The sequence below is a fragment of the Camelus bactrianus genome, chromosome X (genome assembly GCF_048773025.1).
Source record: "Camelus bactrianus isolate YW-2024 breed Bactrian camel chromosome X, ASM4877302v1, whole genome shotgun sequence".
Lineage (NCBI taxonomy): Eukaryota > Metazoa > Chordata > Mammalia > Artiodactyla > Camelidae > Camelus > Camelus bactrianus.
Window position 1 is genome coordinate 22,669,483 of NC_133575.1, and position 17,550 is coordinate 22,687,032.

Here is a 17,550-nt window from a genome sequence, read left to right on the forward strand (position 1 = left end):
AAAAATTGATTAAATACTGTTGTCCTATATAATTACTCAATGATAATTAAAAAATAATAAAGGTTACCTGATAACTTATATAGTGTAATTAGCAGTGTCTGAAAAAATGAAATATGTTGGTTTGGAATGACTGTTTTCAAGCCAGCAGAGCTTGTATTCTGAAGTAAGAAAAAACTAAACATGTCAATAGCAATTCTGGTCATCAAGATTTAGGTTTTTTTTTATTGAGGTATAGTCAGTTTACAATGTTGTGTCAGTTTCTGGTGTACAGCACAGTGCTTCAGTCATACATGAATATACATATATTCATTTTCATATTCTTTTTCACCGTGATCTACTACAAGATATTGAATACAGTTCCCTGTGCTATGCAGTATAAACTTGTTTATCTATTTTATATATACCAGTCAGTATCTGCAAATCTTGAATTCCCAGTTTATCCCTTCCCACCCCCTCCCCACTAAGAGTTAGGCTTTAAGTTATCACATTTTCTTTTAAAATTTGAGCTGTCCTGCTCAACAAGATTAAACAACAATAACAACATTCTGGTTATATTAGGAAAATGTCCTTTTTTATAAAGAGATACAGACTTTAGGATACACATTTTAGGAGTGAAGTGTCATTATGTCTCCATTTTAATTTATTTTCAAATGGTTTAGGAAAAAAATGTGATACACTCAGAGTGAGAGTGTGTGCAAATGAAGCAAAATGTTAAAAAAGGAAAAAGTATCACTCCTTATTTCATTCAGTCCAATGCTTTAATTATTGAAAAAAGATTTAAATCCATTATTTATTTAAATGTTTATCAAAATAATTGGAAAATATCTTGAATTGTTCTTTATATTATTTACCACCTTTTCCCCAAAAAGTATTAACATGTTAATAATTTTATAGTTATTTTTGAATATCATACATTTAGTTTAATGGTAATAAAACTTCCTAACTCACAGATCCTACACCTTATTTTCATATTAAAATGAACATAAAGTGTCTCTGATATCCAAGGTGCTGTTATTTCTTCATTTCACCACTACCTTTTGCTTGGCATGTGACTCAGAGCGGTTTGAAACTTTTTTCCTTGATTGATAGTTAAGTACTAAATAACTCTAATTTTCAGTAATATTTGTGGTTTTCTTTCCACATTATTCTCAGTAAGGATATTCTAAAAGTGTGCATTAGTATCTCTATCTGCCCCCAACACAACTATCCTTCTGTTCTCTTGATCTAATTTGTTAGTAACTTTTTAGAAATTGCTAGGCTAAATATTTCTGCTTTTAGCCTCAAGCATTTTGCTTTACCTTACAAATCTTTTGAGAGTTTGAATAATTTCATCTAACTGTTTATACTGCTACCTTGAAGGTTGTTTCAACCTTTTGCACTGGAAGTGATATCCTCTATGACAGATGATCTCAGTTATAATAACGTAATTCTAGAATTGTAATTCATATAGTGGTGAAACAAGATAATTTCCTGCTTATCACCATAACTATAACTGTTTAAAATAAAATCCCACCAAGGATTCACTTCATGCGATAGGACAAGTGTACAAAGTTGTGTTGATAAATACTGCATATCATTACATAACCTTGACATCTCTGTTTGTGTACAGTTCTGTCATTCTATTTAGTGTGGTGTGCCATCCCTGCAGCAGTCATTGACAGGGATGGTGGTAGTAACTCAGACATGGATGATGTCCACCAAGCTTCCAGCATATTTACTCTAGGCAGTACGTCAACAAGGTTCTTTAATAGGAAGATTTCAATTACTTAGGAAACAGATTACTCTGGTGGTAGGGAGAATAGATTCTAGGGTCAGATGTAGCTGGCTGAGAGTGCCAGCACTTCCACATGTTAGCTGGTGTTGAGTTTCTTCAGTTGTAAAGTTTAGCCATTAATTTGTTTATTTACCCAAGAATTCATTCATTCATTCATTTGTTAGTTCAGTAGATGTGTGTTGAGGTGCTTAGCAAGCACAGTTCTAGGCACTGGGGCTAAAGAAGTGAATTAGAGAGACCAAGTTCCTGACCTTAAGAGGCTTACATTCTGTTAGGGAGACAGAAAGCAAATAAAAAGTGGGTGCATAATGTCACATCAGACAGTAGCAAGTCCTGTGAAAAGTATTAAAGAAGAATCTGGATCAAGTGACTAGGATAGGATGGTGATGTTTCAGGCAGGGCAGTTAGAAAAGGACTCTTGGAGGAGGTGACATTTGGAGGAAGGGAGGAAGAAGGGCATGCGGTTGGTTGGTGAGAATGGTCCTGTGTAGAGGGGACAATGGTCAAAGCCTAAATGGATGTTTTTGTGAAAGGTAAATGAAAATTTGTAAACTCAGCACAGAATTAAGTCCTCATCAGATGTTAGATATTATTTTAAGATAAGAAATTTAGCTAATTCCATAAATTATGTGCCATTTTCTCTCTAATATTTATCTTCTTTTTCATGTTGATCGTTTACCTTCTTTTGAATTCTACATTATTTTTCCTGTTCTCAGATCTTTCAGGTTGCCTTCTTTTTAATCTCTAGTGAGTTAAACCCTGCTTGCAGTACTCAGATGCTACAGCTTTTAGAGGTCCTCTTTTCTTGGTTTTTGCCCTTTTGCTCAGCACTTATGTACTGTGAACTGTGTCATACTGATTATCTTGCTAGGTGTTGGGCAGCTGCCCTCTCTCAGCAGGAAATCCCCAACTTATCCATGATAATAATAATAGTGATGTATGTGCTCTGTGATGACCTGTCATTTTGTCTGTGTTTATATGTGTGCGCGTACATATGCTAATGCACAGAGGAATGAGGTAATAAAAATGGTGCCAAGATGCCATTTGGAAGATGATGCTTCCAGGAAACCCAGAAAACCCAGCCAGTCCCCACCCGATCAGTCCCATTTCCCTCCATGGTTTCTACTTTACATTTGACCCTGATGCTTCTAGAAATCAGAGCGAAGTAACCATCTGCCTCTATCTCTGGCTGTGAAACCACTGCCAGAGCGTGACCCCCTTTTGTTTTATTTCTGTCTGCCTTGTTTGGCTGTACAATACTTTTTCTTCATTTTATCAGTGTAGGTCCAGCCAGGGAGGAAAATATATGCTAATTTGACCAAGGAAAGTTTATATAAATATTTTAAAGATGTAATGGGGTATTGGATTAATGAAGGATTGACTAGTAAGAAAGATGTATTAGTCTGCTCAGCTGACATAACAAAATACCATAAACTGGGGGGCCTACACAGCAGAAATGTATTACTGACAGTTCTAGAGGCTGAGAAGTCCAAGATCGAGGTGCTGGCTGATTTGGTTTCTGGGGAGGGCCCTCTTCTTGGCTTACAGATGGCCACCTTCTCACTGTGTGCTCACATGGCCTCTTCTTTGTAAGCATGCGGAAGGAGAGAGAGAGATTGCAAGCTCTGGTGTCTCTTCTTACAAGAGCACTACTCTCTTCATGAGGGTTCTGTCCTCATGACCTCATACAAACCTAATTATCTCCCAAAGGCCCCCTCCTCCAAACACCATTACTTTTAAGATTAAGGCTTCAACATAGAAATTTTAGGAGGATACAGTCATTCAGTCCATAGCAAAAGATAAGTCTAAAGAATAGAGGAATGGCTGCCATTACCCCTAACTGAGATGGAGCACCTGAGGAAGAGCTACCATCCTCCCATTCCCAGAGTGAGACCCAAACCTCATTGGGAAAGTACCTGGCTTATTGAAGGTCAGAAGCCACTGAGATACCACACTGGTAGATTATGTTGAATGTCTCCCCTCTGCAATTTGACAGAGACTTGCCCTCCTAAGGTAGCTGGGAAAGCTGTTCATAGGAAGGTGTCTTACCTGAAGTTCTGCTAAAAAATTCCCAAGCTATTCCCATGCACTGCAGGACTGGGGTACTGGAGAAGTACCCACTGCGGGATCCAAATGCCGGAGAAGGGCCTTCCAAGCAAGCATACTGGAACCAGGGAGCAAAACCTTTCCCTTTGCACTCTCTCTTCAGCACCCTTTACTAACAAATCTTCAGGGCCAGCTAGCAAAGGAAAACTATTTCAAAAGTCTAGACCTATTTTCGAAGAACAGGCAAACAGGTGGATTTAAGGTGGAAAGGCAGTACACCAATAACCATCACACTGATATAAACCAAGAATAAGTAGCAGCAGAAGAAAAGGAAGTGATGAATATATTGTTAGTAATGTAGATTCCTTTTCAGTGCCCTTCTGAGTTTTATCCACTGCTGCGCTCTCTGTGCCTGGAGAAGAATCTTGTCCAATATAGATGCTCGATAAAAATTGTTGAATGAATAAATGAATGAATGAACTAATTGCTTCCATTTTTTCTAATATTTTCTCTCTCTCTCTCTCTCTCTCTCTCTCTCTCTCTATTTGAATTATAGCTGATGGATGCACAGATTGGTCTGTCGATATAAAGAAATATCAAGTTTTGGTGGGAGAGCCTGTTCGAATCAAATGTGCACTCTTCTATGGTTATATCCGAGCCAATTACTCCCTAGCCCAAAGTGCTGGACTCAGTTTGATGTGGTACAAAAGCTCTGGCCCCGGAGACTTTGAAGAGCCAATAGCCTTTGATGGAAGCAGAATGAGCAAGGAAGAGGACTCCATTTGGTTCCGGCCAACATTACTGCAGGACAGTGGTCTTTACGCCTGTGTCATCAGGTATCGTTTTATTCTGTTACTGTTGAATTGTTACATCACATAGTGCTTTCTTATCCTAAATTTTGCTATCTCTTTCACCTAAAGGTATTGTCTCAATATTTGTGTGTGTTGCTGCTTTCTAAAATTTAGAATCTAAATCATAAAAAGGTGGGATTGGAATTTATATTGAGGCATTATTTCTGGCTTATGGAAAAAAGAGATACCATCTGGGTATCTACTTATATTGCCAGAAATTACTAAAGACTATGAAATAAAATTTATAGAGGAGGTGAAATGTTGCAAATAAAATGTAAGCAAAGACTTGCAGAAAGGATGCATAGTTTATTGCTAGATGGGTTGTAACATTTTGTTATTGCCCTTCACAGGCAGATAGAGCACAGACACCTCTGGTTCACACACATCTGCAAAGATGATTTAGGTAACGTGTGTATGTGCACAGGATGAAGAAAGCAGCCTTGCCGTGTTAGGGAATGTGAAGGCTGCGTTCCATATCATTTTGTTAACCAGGAGTGCTGAGTCAATACAAACATTTCTGGGGTCCCTTCGGGCCATTACAAAAGTTAATAACAAAGTCTGTGCCCTTAATCCACAAAGGAATTCATCATACATCGACATATCTTTGTCTGCTTTTGAAGAGACATGTGTACATTTGCTTTTAATGATAATGCACTGAAACAATATCCACATAACACATTAGTGGTTAAAAAATCTCAGTTTCAGCATTTAACCTGTCACGGACCGTGTATCACACCCTGCATGAGTATTGTGGATGGCGTCAAACTATAGAACATTTGCAAAGCAGGGCATAGGCATATACAAGGTGTGTTTAAATCTATTTCTTTGTCTCTCTGTATTTTGGCTTATTAAGATAAATAAAGCCAAATCTAAAGCAGTGGATTCTCCATTTGGAGAAAGTCTCAGAATCACCTACTGTCTTTTTCAAATCAAAATTTGACTTCCGCCTCTGAAATTCTCATCTGCTGCTCTTACTCCTCTATCATAAGGTTTCTGTTTCCCCGTCACCATTAACCTGAAAGAATTACTTTTACACAGAGTCATGGCTACAGATGTGTTAGGATGTTGAAATAGTTCAAAGCCACGTGGAAGTTAAACATAACTCTATTTTTTAAACACTGACACTATATAAGTTAGGGTTAATTTTGGAAAATATAAATGAATGCAAGTAAAGTTGTGCTTGGGAAAAATGTCCATTGAATTATAAAAGAACAAATTATCGTTCTTTTGCCAACTCTTGTTCTTTCCCTTAAAAAAGGAAATCTAATCTTTTTACATTCAAACATAACTCTTAATAGAAGTAAGGTTTTTGTAGGGGCATGATGAAGAATTGCTATACTAGTATAGTTAGAGAGTACTGTTTGGACGGGCTCTTCTTACTTGACTAATAGTAATAAGATTCAATTTCACATCTGCTGCATTTCTTTAAAAATCATTATTTCTGGTTGTTCATGCATGTGTAGAGGTGATTCTTCAAGACAGGCAAATGTACATCCTCATTTTTCTGAGATTAGAATTGAGCTGAATGTCCATAGTCTAACACTTAATTTCATTATTTCTTGTTGATGGGAAAATAATGATGTGTTGACGTTAGTAATCTGAGTTTCTAAAGCACTGAAGTTGCAGTTCTTTGATGTGTTCAAATATACACTGGGATCCAATACTCTGAGAAATTGCACTAAAATGTCCCTAAATTCATAGTTGCAGTAATCAGTGAAGGTCAAAACATTTCAAAAACAATGACATTTGCCATATGTTCAGGTGCCTACAATTTTAATGGAAGGTGAAACTGAAAGACAAACACCTTAAAATTTTGTATGTCAAGTGATGTTCCAAGGAAAGTGATAAACTACAGGAAAAGATACTTTGGTCACTACAATTCAAGTATTCGAAATGATTTGAAGCTAGTGTTGATAAGGCTCCCTTTTCCAGTTTGGAAAGCGAGCATTATAAACAGCGGTTTGAACAGGATGGCTTGGTGTTGACGTGAAGGGAGCTCAGGGCTGTAGTTGAGTCACTGACATTTTGGCCCATTGTTAGCTATCAGGCCACAAAACCATCACCATTAGTTTTTAAATAATCTACTTACAAAGAATTTTAGACGTTTGGAAATGTTAGCTGCTACTCAAAGGTTCTAGTCTTTCTGATAGGTGTTCTGGGTATTAACTTATCAATGAAAAGGTTTAACAAGCCTTTTCATGTACAGTTAATTTGGATTTACACCTAAATATAGACAATTAAGTGGTGTAAATAATGGAAATGCCTAAGATTACTGTCTGGGTAACGCACAAGAGCTTTCATACTCCCTTCTGTAATAAAGAGCTATTTTGGATAGAAGAATACCACATAATTCTTTGTTCTGTAGTACCTGGTTTTTTTACTCCGTTTTCTTCTTGAATGTTTATTTTATTTTTACACAAAAAAGTGAATGAAGGAGAGCTGTGTAACCCTTTCTTTCTTTTTCTTTATTGCCATTTAGAAGAATAAGTTTACTTCTAAAAAATAAAATGTTCCTGTACTGTTGACTCCCAATGTTTTAATCCCTCTCTTCCGAGTTATTCCCCACTAATAGTTTCACATGCAGAGCTCAGCGGTGCACTTGTAAGCATTTTAATGCCCCCTAACTGGTATCATACTAAGTTGTTTAGCTCCCTAATTTTGGACTGAAGTTTTATTTTGTAGATTCAGATTTTTTTGCAAGAAATGGTATAGAGATACCATGAATCCTTTAGCCAGTTCTTCTTGGTGGTATCATTTTTGCAAAACTATAGTACAAACTTACAACAGGATGTTGACAATGATACATTCAAGACACAGAAAAATGTCATCACCTCAAGGATCCCTTCTATTGTCCACGTCCTCCTCCCCACCCCAATCTCAAACCCCTGGCAACCAATAATCTGTTCTCTATATCGATTTTTTTTTTCAATTCAAGAATGCTACATGAATGGAATCATACAGCATATAACCTTTTGGAATTGGATTTTTCATTCAACATAATTCCTTTGCAATCCATCCTAGGTTGTTGTACGTGTCCGTAGTTTGTTCTTATTTACTGTTAAGTAGTGTTCCATGGTATGGACATTACTACAGTGTTTATTTACTCTTTGAAGGACGTCTGTATTGTTTCCAGGTTTTGGTATTGAAAATAAATCTTCTATGAATATTCATGTACATTTTTAGTGAACATGAGTTTTCATTTATCTGGGATAAATGCCCTAGAATGAATTTGAGTTTATAGTAGCTGCATGTCTAGTCATATATGAAATTGCCTATTCTCCAGAGAGGCTATACCATTCCACATTCCCACCTGCAGTATGTGAGTAATCCAGTTTCTCCACATCTTTGCAGCATTTGATACGGTTACTGTTTTTCATTGTAACCATTGGTGTATCGTGTTATCTCATTGTATTTTCAATTTGCATATCCCTAATGGCTAATATTGGATTTTTGTGTGCTGATTTACCTTTCTATACTTTTCAGTGAAATGTCTGTTTATGTCTTCTGCCCATTTTATAACTGGATGATTTGTGTTCTTACTGTCTTGGTTAGTGTAGCTATATAGTAGGACTAAATGTCAGTTAGAGTGAGCCCTCCCACTTTATCCTTCTTTTTCAAGATTCTTTTAGCAGTTCTAGGGCCTGTTCCTCTCCATATAAGTTTTCATGTAAGCTTCTCCATTTATTTAGGATTTCTTTCTTTGACTTCTTCATCAGTATTTTGTAGTTCTCAGCATACAAATCAGGTGCACATTTTGTGAAATTTATCCATAAGTATTTCATTTTCTTTGGTGCGTTTGTAAATGGTAGTGTCTTTTGAATTTCATTTCCAACGTGTACATTGTTAGTATTATTAGAAGTGTGATTAGTATTTGTGTGTTAATTTTTTTCTAAAATATTTTTTCAAATGATGTATATGTATATATGTAATGTGTTTTATCTAGTATCTAGTTCCTTTGTCCAAATCTTGATTTTTCTCTTTAGAGACTAAATAATTTTTCTTTCTCATTGAAAGTACACATTAAGCAAAAGGTACTCAGTTAAATCCATTTAGTCAGTCATCCATGTAAGAAACAGCTACTGGTCATTAAGTATTATACTAATACTAGGATTACAAAGACTTAAAAAAACACTTTTTTGCCTTCAAGTCATTTGCATAAGAGAAAATAAGTGTGCGATAAATTGTTAGAGATACTGTGATCACAGTTTAAAATACAATGGGGTTCTGCCAAGATGGAGTAGCTGTATTCCTCCGAGTCCTCCCCCTTACAACTGGAAAGGCTGAATATAATACAACAGACAAGCATAGCAAGTGTTGAAAGGCAGAAAAGAAGGACTTGTCCAAGGACCTCGGGACTTGAGGAATGGCATGACCACAGTGCTCCAATTGTCCTGCCAGATGATGTTGGCGGGGCCTTGCCTGGCAGAAGCAGACAGCAGTAATATGATGCCCATGCTGTGGTAGAATCAGCACACATGAGTCAGGGTCTGATCTTCCAACCTTCACCCAGAGGATCTAGGCAGGAATTATATTCCCCTGCAAGACAAGTGTCAGTAAGGCCTAGTAGCCACCTGAGCCTCTACACCCACCTGGCAGCAATGAGACTCTATGAGGCACTGTGAGGCAGAGCCAGTCACTGCAAGGCTTCACTCCGCTTCCCCAGTATCATTGAGGCTCAGTGGGGAGCAAAGCTTCCACCTTCAACAAAGCAGGACTAGGTGGTGGGAGGTAGAGCTAGTTGGCATCCAGTTTCCCACCTTCCCTCCCCTGGTGTCAGTGAGGCCCAGTTGGGAGTGAGCTTACTCCCTGGGTGGAGGCAACAAGACAATGTGTGTCAACACCACACTTTCACCAGAAAGATGTCAGCATGGCTGAGGAGGAGGCTAACCTTACATATCCATTCTGCCCTCATGTTACATTTCAACTGGAGGATTGCCTGCACTAAAAAAAAAAAAGATTAAATAGGATCCAAATTCTAGTATCTAAAATGTTCAGGATACAGTAAAAAAAATTACTCACTGGTCTTACCATGAGTCAGGAAAATTGCAAGATTAATGAGAAAAGACAGTCAACAGATACCAACACTGAGATGTATCTGAAAAGGATTTGAAAGCAGCCATCATAAAAATACTTCAGCAAGTAACTACAAAATCTCCTGAAACAGATAGAAAAAAATGGAAAATCTCAGCAAAGAAATATAAGTTATAAAAGACAAACATATGGAAATTATGGAACTGAAAAATATAATTACCAAAATAAAAACTCATTGGGAGGGGTTAATAGTAGAGTGAAGGTGATGAAAGATAGTTTGACTTATTTGCTACTCTATTAAATTTTTACTTGCAAGGGCCAAAGAACAAATTGCCAGATCTGGATCTCTCTTCATTTTATCACTGATCTTTACCACTCTATTCTTAGGTCTCTGACAGATAACTTAGTAAATTTCCTTGCAATCCCTTTCTTTGAATTTTCCTAAAATCCTAGTCTTTACCAGAATTTTGTTATCAACTCTTTCCCTTTATCCTTCTCCATGAGTTGCTCTCAGCTTTGGCTGCGTATCTGAATTAACTTGGGAGCTTTTACTGATGCCTGTCTACCACCTCATATCAGTTAAAAATCCAGATAACAGATGATTCTACTGTGCAGTCAGCTTGTGAATCACTGCTCCCTGATCTGTCTTATATATTACAGTAGCTTCACTTAATAAGTATTTATTAATGACTCAAAAATAATTCCAGAAATTTTCACAAGCACCAGAAGTATATTTTCAATTTCCTGATAGTCCCCTTTTCCTATTCGTCCAAGAGACATACTGACTTCAACATGTACCAGAATCTATTCTGATGCCTACCTCAGCAAAGCTATCTCATCCTGAGATGTTCCCTTCTTTTTGATGAATAGAATCACTATCATTCCAGTAACACTAGCTAGAAAATTATCATTTATCATTGTTTCCTTAATGTCCTTTACCTTGCCTTAATTGATACTAAGACCTGCCCAATCTATCTTAAAAATGTCTTTTAAATTTATTCTTTGTTGCTCTTGTCAATTTCCACTCTCCAAGTGAGTGCAGTGTCCTCTTAAGTGGTTTCTCTGCCTCCAAGTTTTTCCTATTGTAGTTAGTATTTGACAGCACTGTGGAATTATATGTCCACAATAAAGATATTATTTCATTTCTCTACCTAAAAGTCTTTAACGGATCCTATTACCCATCAAAATGAAGTCCAAGGACTTTGGCATACATGTCCCTTTACAACCCAGCTTAACCTTTCATTTTAGACACATCTTGGGTGTTTGTCTCCATAGGCACTTTGTGCTATGTTCTCACCATCCTGCCTGCTGTTTGCAGATTAAGGTATGAGTTTTCCCTACTCTTTTTATTCCTTCATCTGAAATTCCATTTTTTTCACTGCCTATCTAAATAATACATAGCTATTTCTTGAAGAAGATCCACTATATGTTTATCATCTTTCTACTTTTCCCAGATTGCTCCAAAGATAATTGTTTCGGTTATCTATTGTGGGGGAAAACACCCCCCCTTCCAAATAAAGTGTTTTAAAATAGCAGCGGATTTATTTACACATGATTCTACAGTGTGGGCTGAACTTACCTGGCTGGTTCTTCTACTGATTTTAGCCATAGTCACAGGCTGGAATCAACTAGGATGCAAGATTGTCTGAGCCTGTCTCTCTGCATGAATTCTCGGGGTCTCCCTTTCTCTGTGTGGTCTTTCAACTGTCTCTCCCGCAGGATAGCCATACTTTTTATATGGCAACTCAGAATGTTTGGCTACTTGTCAACCATCAAGTTGCATCATGCTTTCTAACGTCCCATTAGCCAAGTCTAGAGCTAATGGATTCAAGATTTTACAAGAGCTTGAATACCATATGGTGTGGTTCATTGATGGGACCATTAAAATAACAGCAAAACAGACTCTGCTCTTTGGTTGCTAGTAATTCATGCCCTTCTCCCATGCAAAGTACACTCACTGCATTCCTAAGACCCCTGAGGTCTTATCATGGCATCAAGATCAGGCTAGAAGTTCAGGATCTCATTATGTAGATGTAAAAGAGGCTCTTTATGCTTAGTTCCTGGAATACAATTGCTTAGAAGTGGCTCCTCTGGATCCAGAGTTCTGTGAGCTAAAAAGACTTGTTATTTTACCCTTACACACCCAGCATACTGTGGTCAGACAAGGATAATATAGCTAAACTAAATAATCCCATTTGAAATATGTGGGAGATGCAGAGTAGTCACTGGCCCTTAGTAATTCTAAGGTCTGGCTGGGCACGCCAGCGTTTTGATTAGGGCCCAGTTCTGCTTACTGATAGTGATTCTCTGTGGCTCTTGGGTCTATCCTCTTCTTTTCCGGGGAAAGTTAAGGGCCCAGAGGCCTCTTTTTAATTTGAATTTTAGCAACAAGCTAGTTTGATTTCTTAAAATGCTCTGAGCCTTTTATGTATTAAATTGTAATCCAATCCTTTAAGCAGAGGCCACACCCACAAATATCTTTAAGACAGATACCTCTCTACTTTCAAGTCAGCCTGCTGGAAGACAATGCACCAGATTCCTTTTTTTGTTTTTGTTTTTTTTTTTTTTTGACAAAAGTTTATTTCAGTTTTCAAAGCACTGCCAAGGTGTCTGTGCTGGTTTCCTCTGGAAAATCATGCTTGAAACTCTCAGGCAGATGAATATGTCTTTTTTTCCCCACCAGATTCTTAGATACCCCTTTGCTTAGGTAGTCTTAGGGTATGCTTCCTACATCCTCATAGCTAAGTATCTTAGGGTTTTCCTCGAAGACCTTTTAAGCAAACTTCTTTGGATGAAAGAGTATGCATTGTATCCCAAATTTATTTTCACTGGTAAGATTTCCCCTCAGAATCAATGTGAGATAGTGTTTTCATTGGGAATGCACCCACAAAATAGTTACTGAATAAAATAATTCCTGATTGGTGTTAGTGTTCTTAGAATGTCTTGTGGAAAACACTGGGATAGCCAAAATGACACCATTTTCTGATTGCTATCATTTTCCATGAGAAAATAAAATAAATCAATTTCTTATGACATCTCTTGTCTGAAACTAACAGCAGTTATGAACTGCTTATCCACCATCATGACTTCTGCTCTTCCAGAACACTGTTTCACTCTCTCCTTGCAATATACCCTCACTATCACCAGGTGGAACTAAACAGTAATAATATGTTAGGCCTAAAAGACCCACAAGTACCATCTATAAGTGTAGTAGAAATAATTTAAGTCATTAATTTTAATCTGTATTTTATATATGTGAATGTAATTTTAGTATTTATTGTTATTGTATGTGATTATTGCTTAAAAATCAAGTCATTCTTGGATCAAAGTATGAATAATGTCAGCATCGTTTCAGAAAGTCTTAGACATTTATGCCCCAAGGAGTCTTCATTTGTTCAGGGAAAATGCCCTATGTTTTATATCCTAGCCAGAAATCTTAATGATCATATACATAGGTGTTTCAAAGACCTAAAGTAGTTTCACAGTTTTAGACTCCTAATTGTTAAACTACCTCTCTTAATTGAAACCAGAGGGTACCTTTGAGAGTATCAACTGTAATTTATAGGTTATAAAAATGCAATTAAACCTACATAAGGTAGTCCTTTAAAAAATCCATATTCAACTGAAAGTCTTTAAAACAAGGTTTCAAGTCCGGATGCGGTGTCTTTATGAATGATAAATTGAAAATGTAAAACTGCACATCAGGTACTCTTTATATAATTTTTTGGTGGGAACGTGTTTCTTGCCATAATAGGCTTTAAAGAGAATTTCCAGTTGCATACTTCTGATAATGCTTGGTGAACATGCTGAAGTGGTAGATCAACTTAGAACAGATACTAAAGTTTACCCTTCTTTCCATTGTCTGAGACATGAAGGCATTTTCTAAAGGATCCAGCTATTTTTGTCTCGGGCAATGATTAACCAGATGGATGTCTTTCTGAGTGCTTTCTTTTCAGAAACAACAAACCCAACTGTTGGAAGTGAAAGCCTAGAGCTGTGTGAATTGTCTATTCAGTTTACTGACTTATTTTATCATCCTGCAAATACATGTCTTTAACGTAACAACCATTTTTTAATACTAATAAGTAGAGGAAATAAATTCTGCTCAAGTGATGATGGGGTAGTTTCTTAGATCGCTGGATTAAGAAAAGGTTTGTCTTATCTTTCCAAGTCCTATAAGAGAGAAAACATTGAAAACTCTTTGAAATCAATAGTATCATATGCAGGGAAGAGAGACATCAGTTTTCTCCAAAAAGTATCAAACTAATACGTAATAGGTAGGCTACTGAAAAAAAGAAATATTTGTAAAACAATTAAGTACATAAAGTTTAATTCTGAGTTCTTATGTATCCTTTTTTTTTTCCATTTTAGGTAAAATGAATCACTATGAGCCCTTTTCAGTCATGGCTGTAACATGTGTATTTATAATATTTCACAAACACTGAAGATCTATAATATGACATAATTGGTAATTACTGTGAGGAAGTTTTTAAATTGCAAACAATAATATCTGTGCCAGGCATCGAGACCAGTGACATTTCAGCAAGACTATTGATATTTATACTATTGTACTGTCATTATTTTTCTCCATTTGTAAAAAAAAATTTCTCAAAAAAAAAGCTAACTGCTAATGTTGGCACAGTAAACAAAGATTAAGAGAACAGGCCCAATAAAGTAACAGCAGCTGATCAACAAAGTTTAAGATAAGTGAAAAAGTTGAATGTGAAGCTATAATTATACAAGGCTCTTTCTAAGTCTAAATTTGTATGCGATTCCCAAGTAAAAAAAAAAAAATAGGAAAAGTAACCTCAATGGATATAGAGAAGACCTTAAAGGAACTGATGTTCTTAGAAGGGCCTGTGATTTGAAGACTAGGACAAGAAAAATTAAATAATGATCTACAAAAGAGTTGGTAAACTTTCTATGAAGAGCCAGATGGTAAAAATTTTAGGATTAGCAAGGCCATATAGTCTCTATGGCAACCATTCAACTCTGCGGTTGTAGCGGGACAGAGCCACAGACAATAATAAAGCAATGGGCGCACAGGTGCGCCAGTAAAACTTTATTTGCCGAAGTTTGTTGACCCCTGATCTAGAAGATGCCTTGCAAACTGCAAATAGTTAAGCCAGCAGTAGAAACTGCTTTTGCTATTAACAGAAAAAAAAAAAAAAGTCTATTCCTGATAGAGTGACTAGATCAGTTTTGTTGGAGAATGGGGTTTTGTGGATGATGGTGAGAGGGAGGGCTGTAAAGAATGGTAATACAGATGCTAAGACATAAATGGCAGGTAAGTATAAAGCAAGGGATAGAAATCTAAAGCAGTTTTCCTGGAACTATCTTGCAGCAAGTGTATGAATGTTTATGGAAATTGAAACATGGAAAACAGGCAAGGAGTTTTTGCAATGATTAAGGCTTGAAGTGATGGGGACTGTGGTTAGAGTATTAATGGTAGGAATAGCAAAGAAAAAAAGATTCAAGATTGCTTTGGAAGTTAAAAATACATTAGAGATGGTGCTTGATTGGATATTGAGAGCCTGATTGAATGTTGCTATGGGAAACAAATAAAAGGAAAAAATAGTAAAAGTCACATATTAATGCTTTTCTTGTATAAACCTAAACTTTTTTACCAAAAATTATCAGAGTCTTGAGAAATCAAATTGTCTTGACTTTAAGCTGTTACTCTAGGAAACCCTTAAATAGAATTACCCATCATTACTCCTTTACACAGCATTTGACTAAATAAAGAAAGAAGTCTGGGGTTCTTTCTAGGTTCTATGATAGTCTACTTGTTATTCTTTTTAAAAAATTAGCTAAAGTCCATACTGTATTCAAATTTCTTTTCCTTTAGACCATCAGCTTCTTAAGGGCAGAGATGTAACATCTTGTTCATTTTTGCATCTCTTATTATACATACATTACCATTGAGATCTGAGCAAAGAAAAATGTTTTATTCAGTTGTCAAGTTTGGGGACAGGCTATTGTGCATAACAAGAATCTTAAAAGTAATAGTGCCTTACCATATGATCGCACAATCCCACTCCCAGGCATATATCCAGAGGGAACTCTAATTAAAAAAGATACATATACCCCAGCGTTCATAGCAGCACTATATACAATAGCCAAGACATGGAAACAACCTAAATGTCCATCGATGGATGACTGGATAAAGAAGTTGTGGTGTATATACACAATGGAATACTATTCAGTCATAAAAAATAATAAAATAATGCCATTTGCAGCAACATGGATGGACCTAGAGGTCGTCATTCTGAATGAAGTCAGCCAGAAAGAGAAGAAAAATACCATATGATATCATTCATATGTGGAATCTAAAAAAAAAAGAAGACACAAATGAACTTATCTACAAAACATAAACAGACTCACAGACACAGTAAACAAACATGGTTACCAGGGAAGGGATAAATTGGGAGTTTGAGGTTTGCAGATACTAACTACTGTATATAAAATAGATAAACAACAAGTTTATTCTGTATAGCACAGGGAACTTTATTCAATATCTTGTAGTAACTTATAATGAAAAAGAATATGAAAATGAATATATGTATGTATATGTATGGCTGACACATTATGCTGTACACCAGAAATTGACACATTATAAACTGACTATATTTCAATTTAAAAAATGAATCATATGCCTTACACAAGAGAAGCTTTTTGCTCCAAGAAAAGTCCAGATGAAGGCAGTTCAGAGCTTGTATGATATCAGCCTAATTATCAATTGTCTAAGCCTCAGGTTTGTTCTCTATCCCCGCTCTTTTCTCCCTGGGGTATGGTCCCCAACTTTATTTTCCAAGATAAAGCTCTATCCACCATATCCATGTTATCATAAACAGTAATACATAAAGAAAGGAACAAAGAACATGGTCCTTTCCATTTTGAAGAACAAATCCCAGAGATTAAATATGTCATTTTTCCTTACATCTCATTGGTCAAAGCTTCTTCGTGTAATTGCATCAAACTGTAGTGGTGGCTGGGATATGTAGTTTTTATGATTAGTACCCATATGCTTGATAATAATATAAGTGGTTTATTATTGAGGATCTTAAACTCATTTCTCTAGAAGAAAAGCCCAAGGCAGGGATTCTTGTGCAAGTGATCTGGAGGGAGCCAGGAAACGATGTGTTTTCAGAAGTCTAGACTCAGTCTGATCCCACAGGGAGCCATGGAACATATTGCACCACAGAATGTATCCTGCCTTGAAGCAAGGGGACGGGGTCTGACTGCGTGTACACCTCTATCCAGGTGGCTCTTGTCATGCTAATACAATACTCTAGGAAAGGGTACCGGTGTGAGCTTTCACCAGTCAGTGCTCACAGCAGCTGAGGTATGGGTACCACAGCTGGTGAGGAAATTCTGAGTGGGATACTAAAGGTATCTGTTATATTGAGGAAGAAGGGGAAACAGATATTGAGGGGAAATCAGTAGCCATTTTTGGCACAGCCAAGAAGCATCCCTCCACATATCCTGAAATGACTCAATATACTATTTTTGTTTTGCACATGGTAAACTCTCTATCCATATTTGCTGAATGAGTAATGCATATTCTTGAACAACTTTCTCTTTTTTTAATTTCCGCAGTCTGCCTTCTTCTGAAAGGATTAAGAAATATTAGTATTTGCAGTACCTACCCCTAACACATACATGTGCATCCTGCTCTCAGTAGCTACTCCCTCTGATCTGATAAGTCACACTCACAAGCAATTATAGAGTTACCTCATCAACATTCCTGAAGAAGAATTGGTTGGCCAAATCCCTGCTCTTTCATCTATTTCTAATTGTGGTTCCCAGAACATTTCTCACTACTCAGGAAACAGACAACCAACTTAC

The 17,550-nt window shown here is 36.7% G+C and overlaps 1 protein-coding gene across 1 annotated transcript in view; it reads left to right on the forward strand.

Annotated features, from left to right (window-relative positions):
- IL1RAPL1 (interleukin 1 receptor accessory protein like 1) overlaps positions 1-17,550 on the forward strand; it is a 1,156,506-nt gene that overhangs the window by 596,188 nt on the left and 542,768 nt on the right. The window contains exon 3 of the mRNA XM_010970316.3: positions 4,377-4,656. Within this exon, the coding sequence (XP_010968618.1) occupies positions 4,377-4,656 (280 nt within the window). The remainder of the gene's footprint in view (positions 1-4,376; positions 4,657-17,550) is intronic.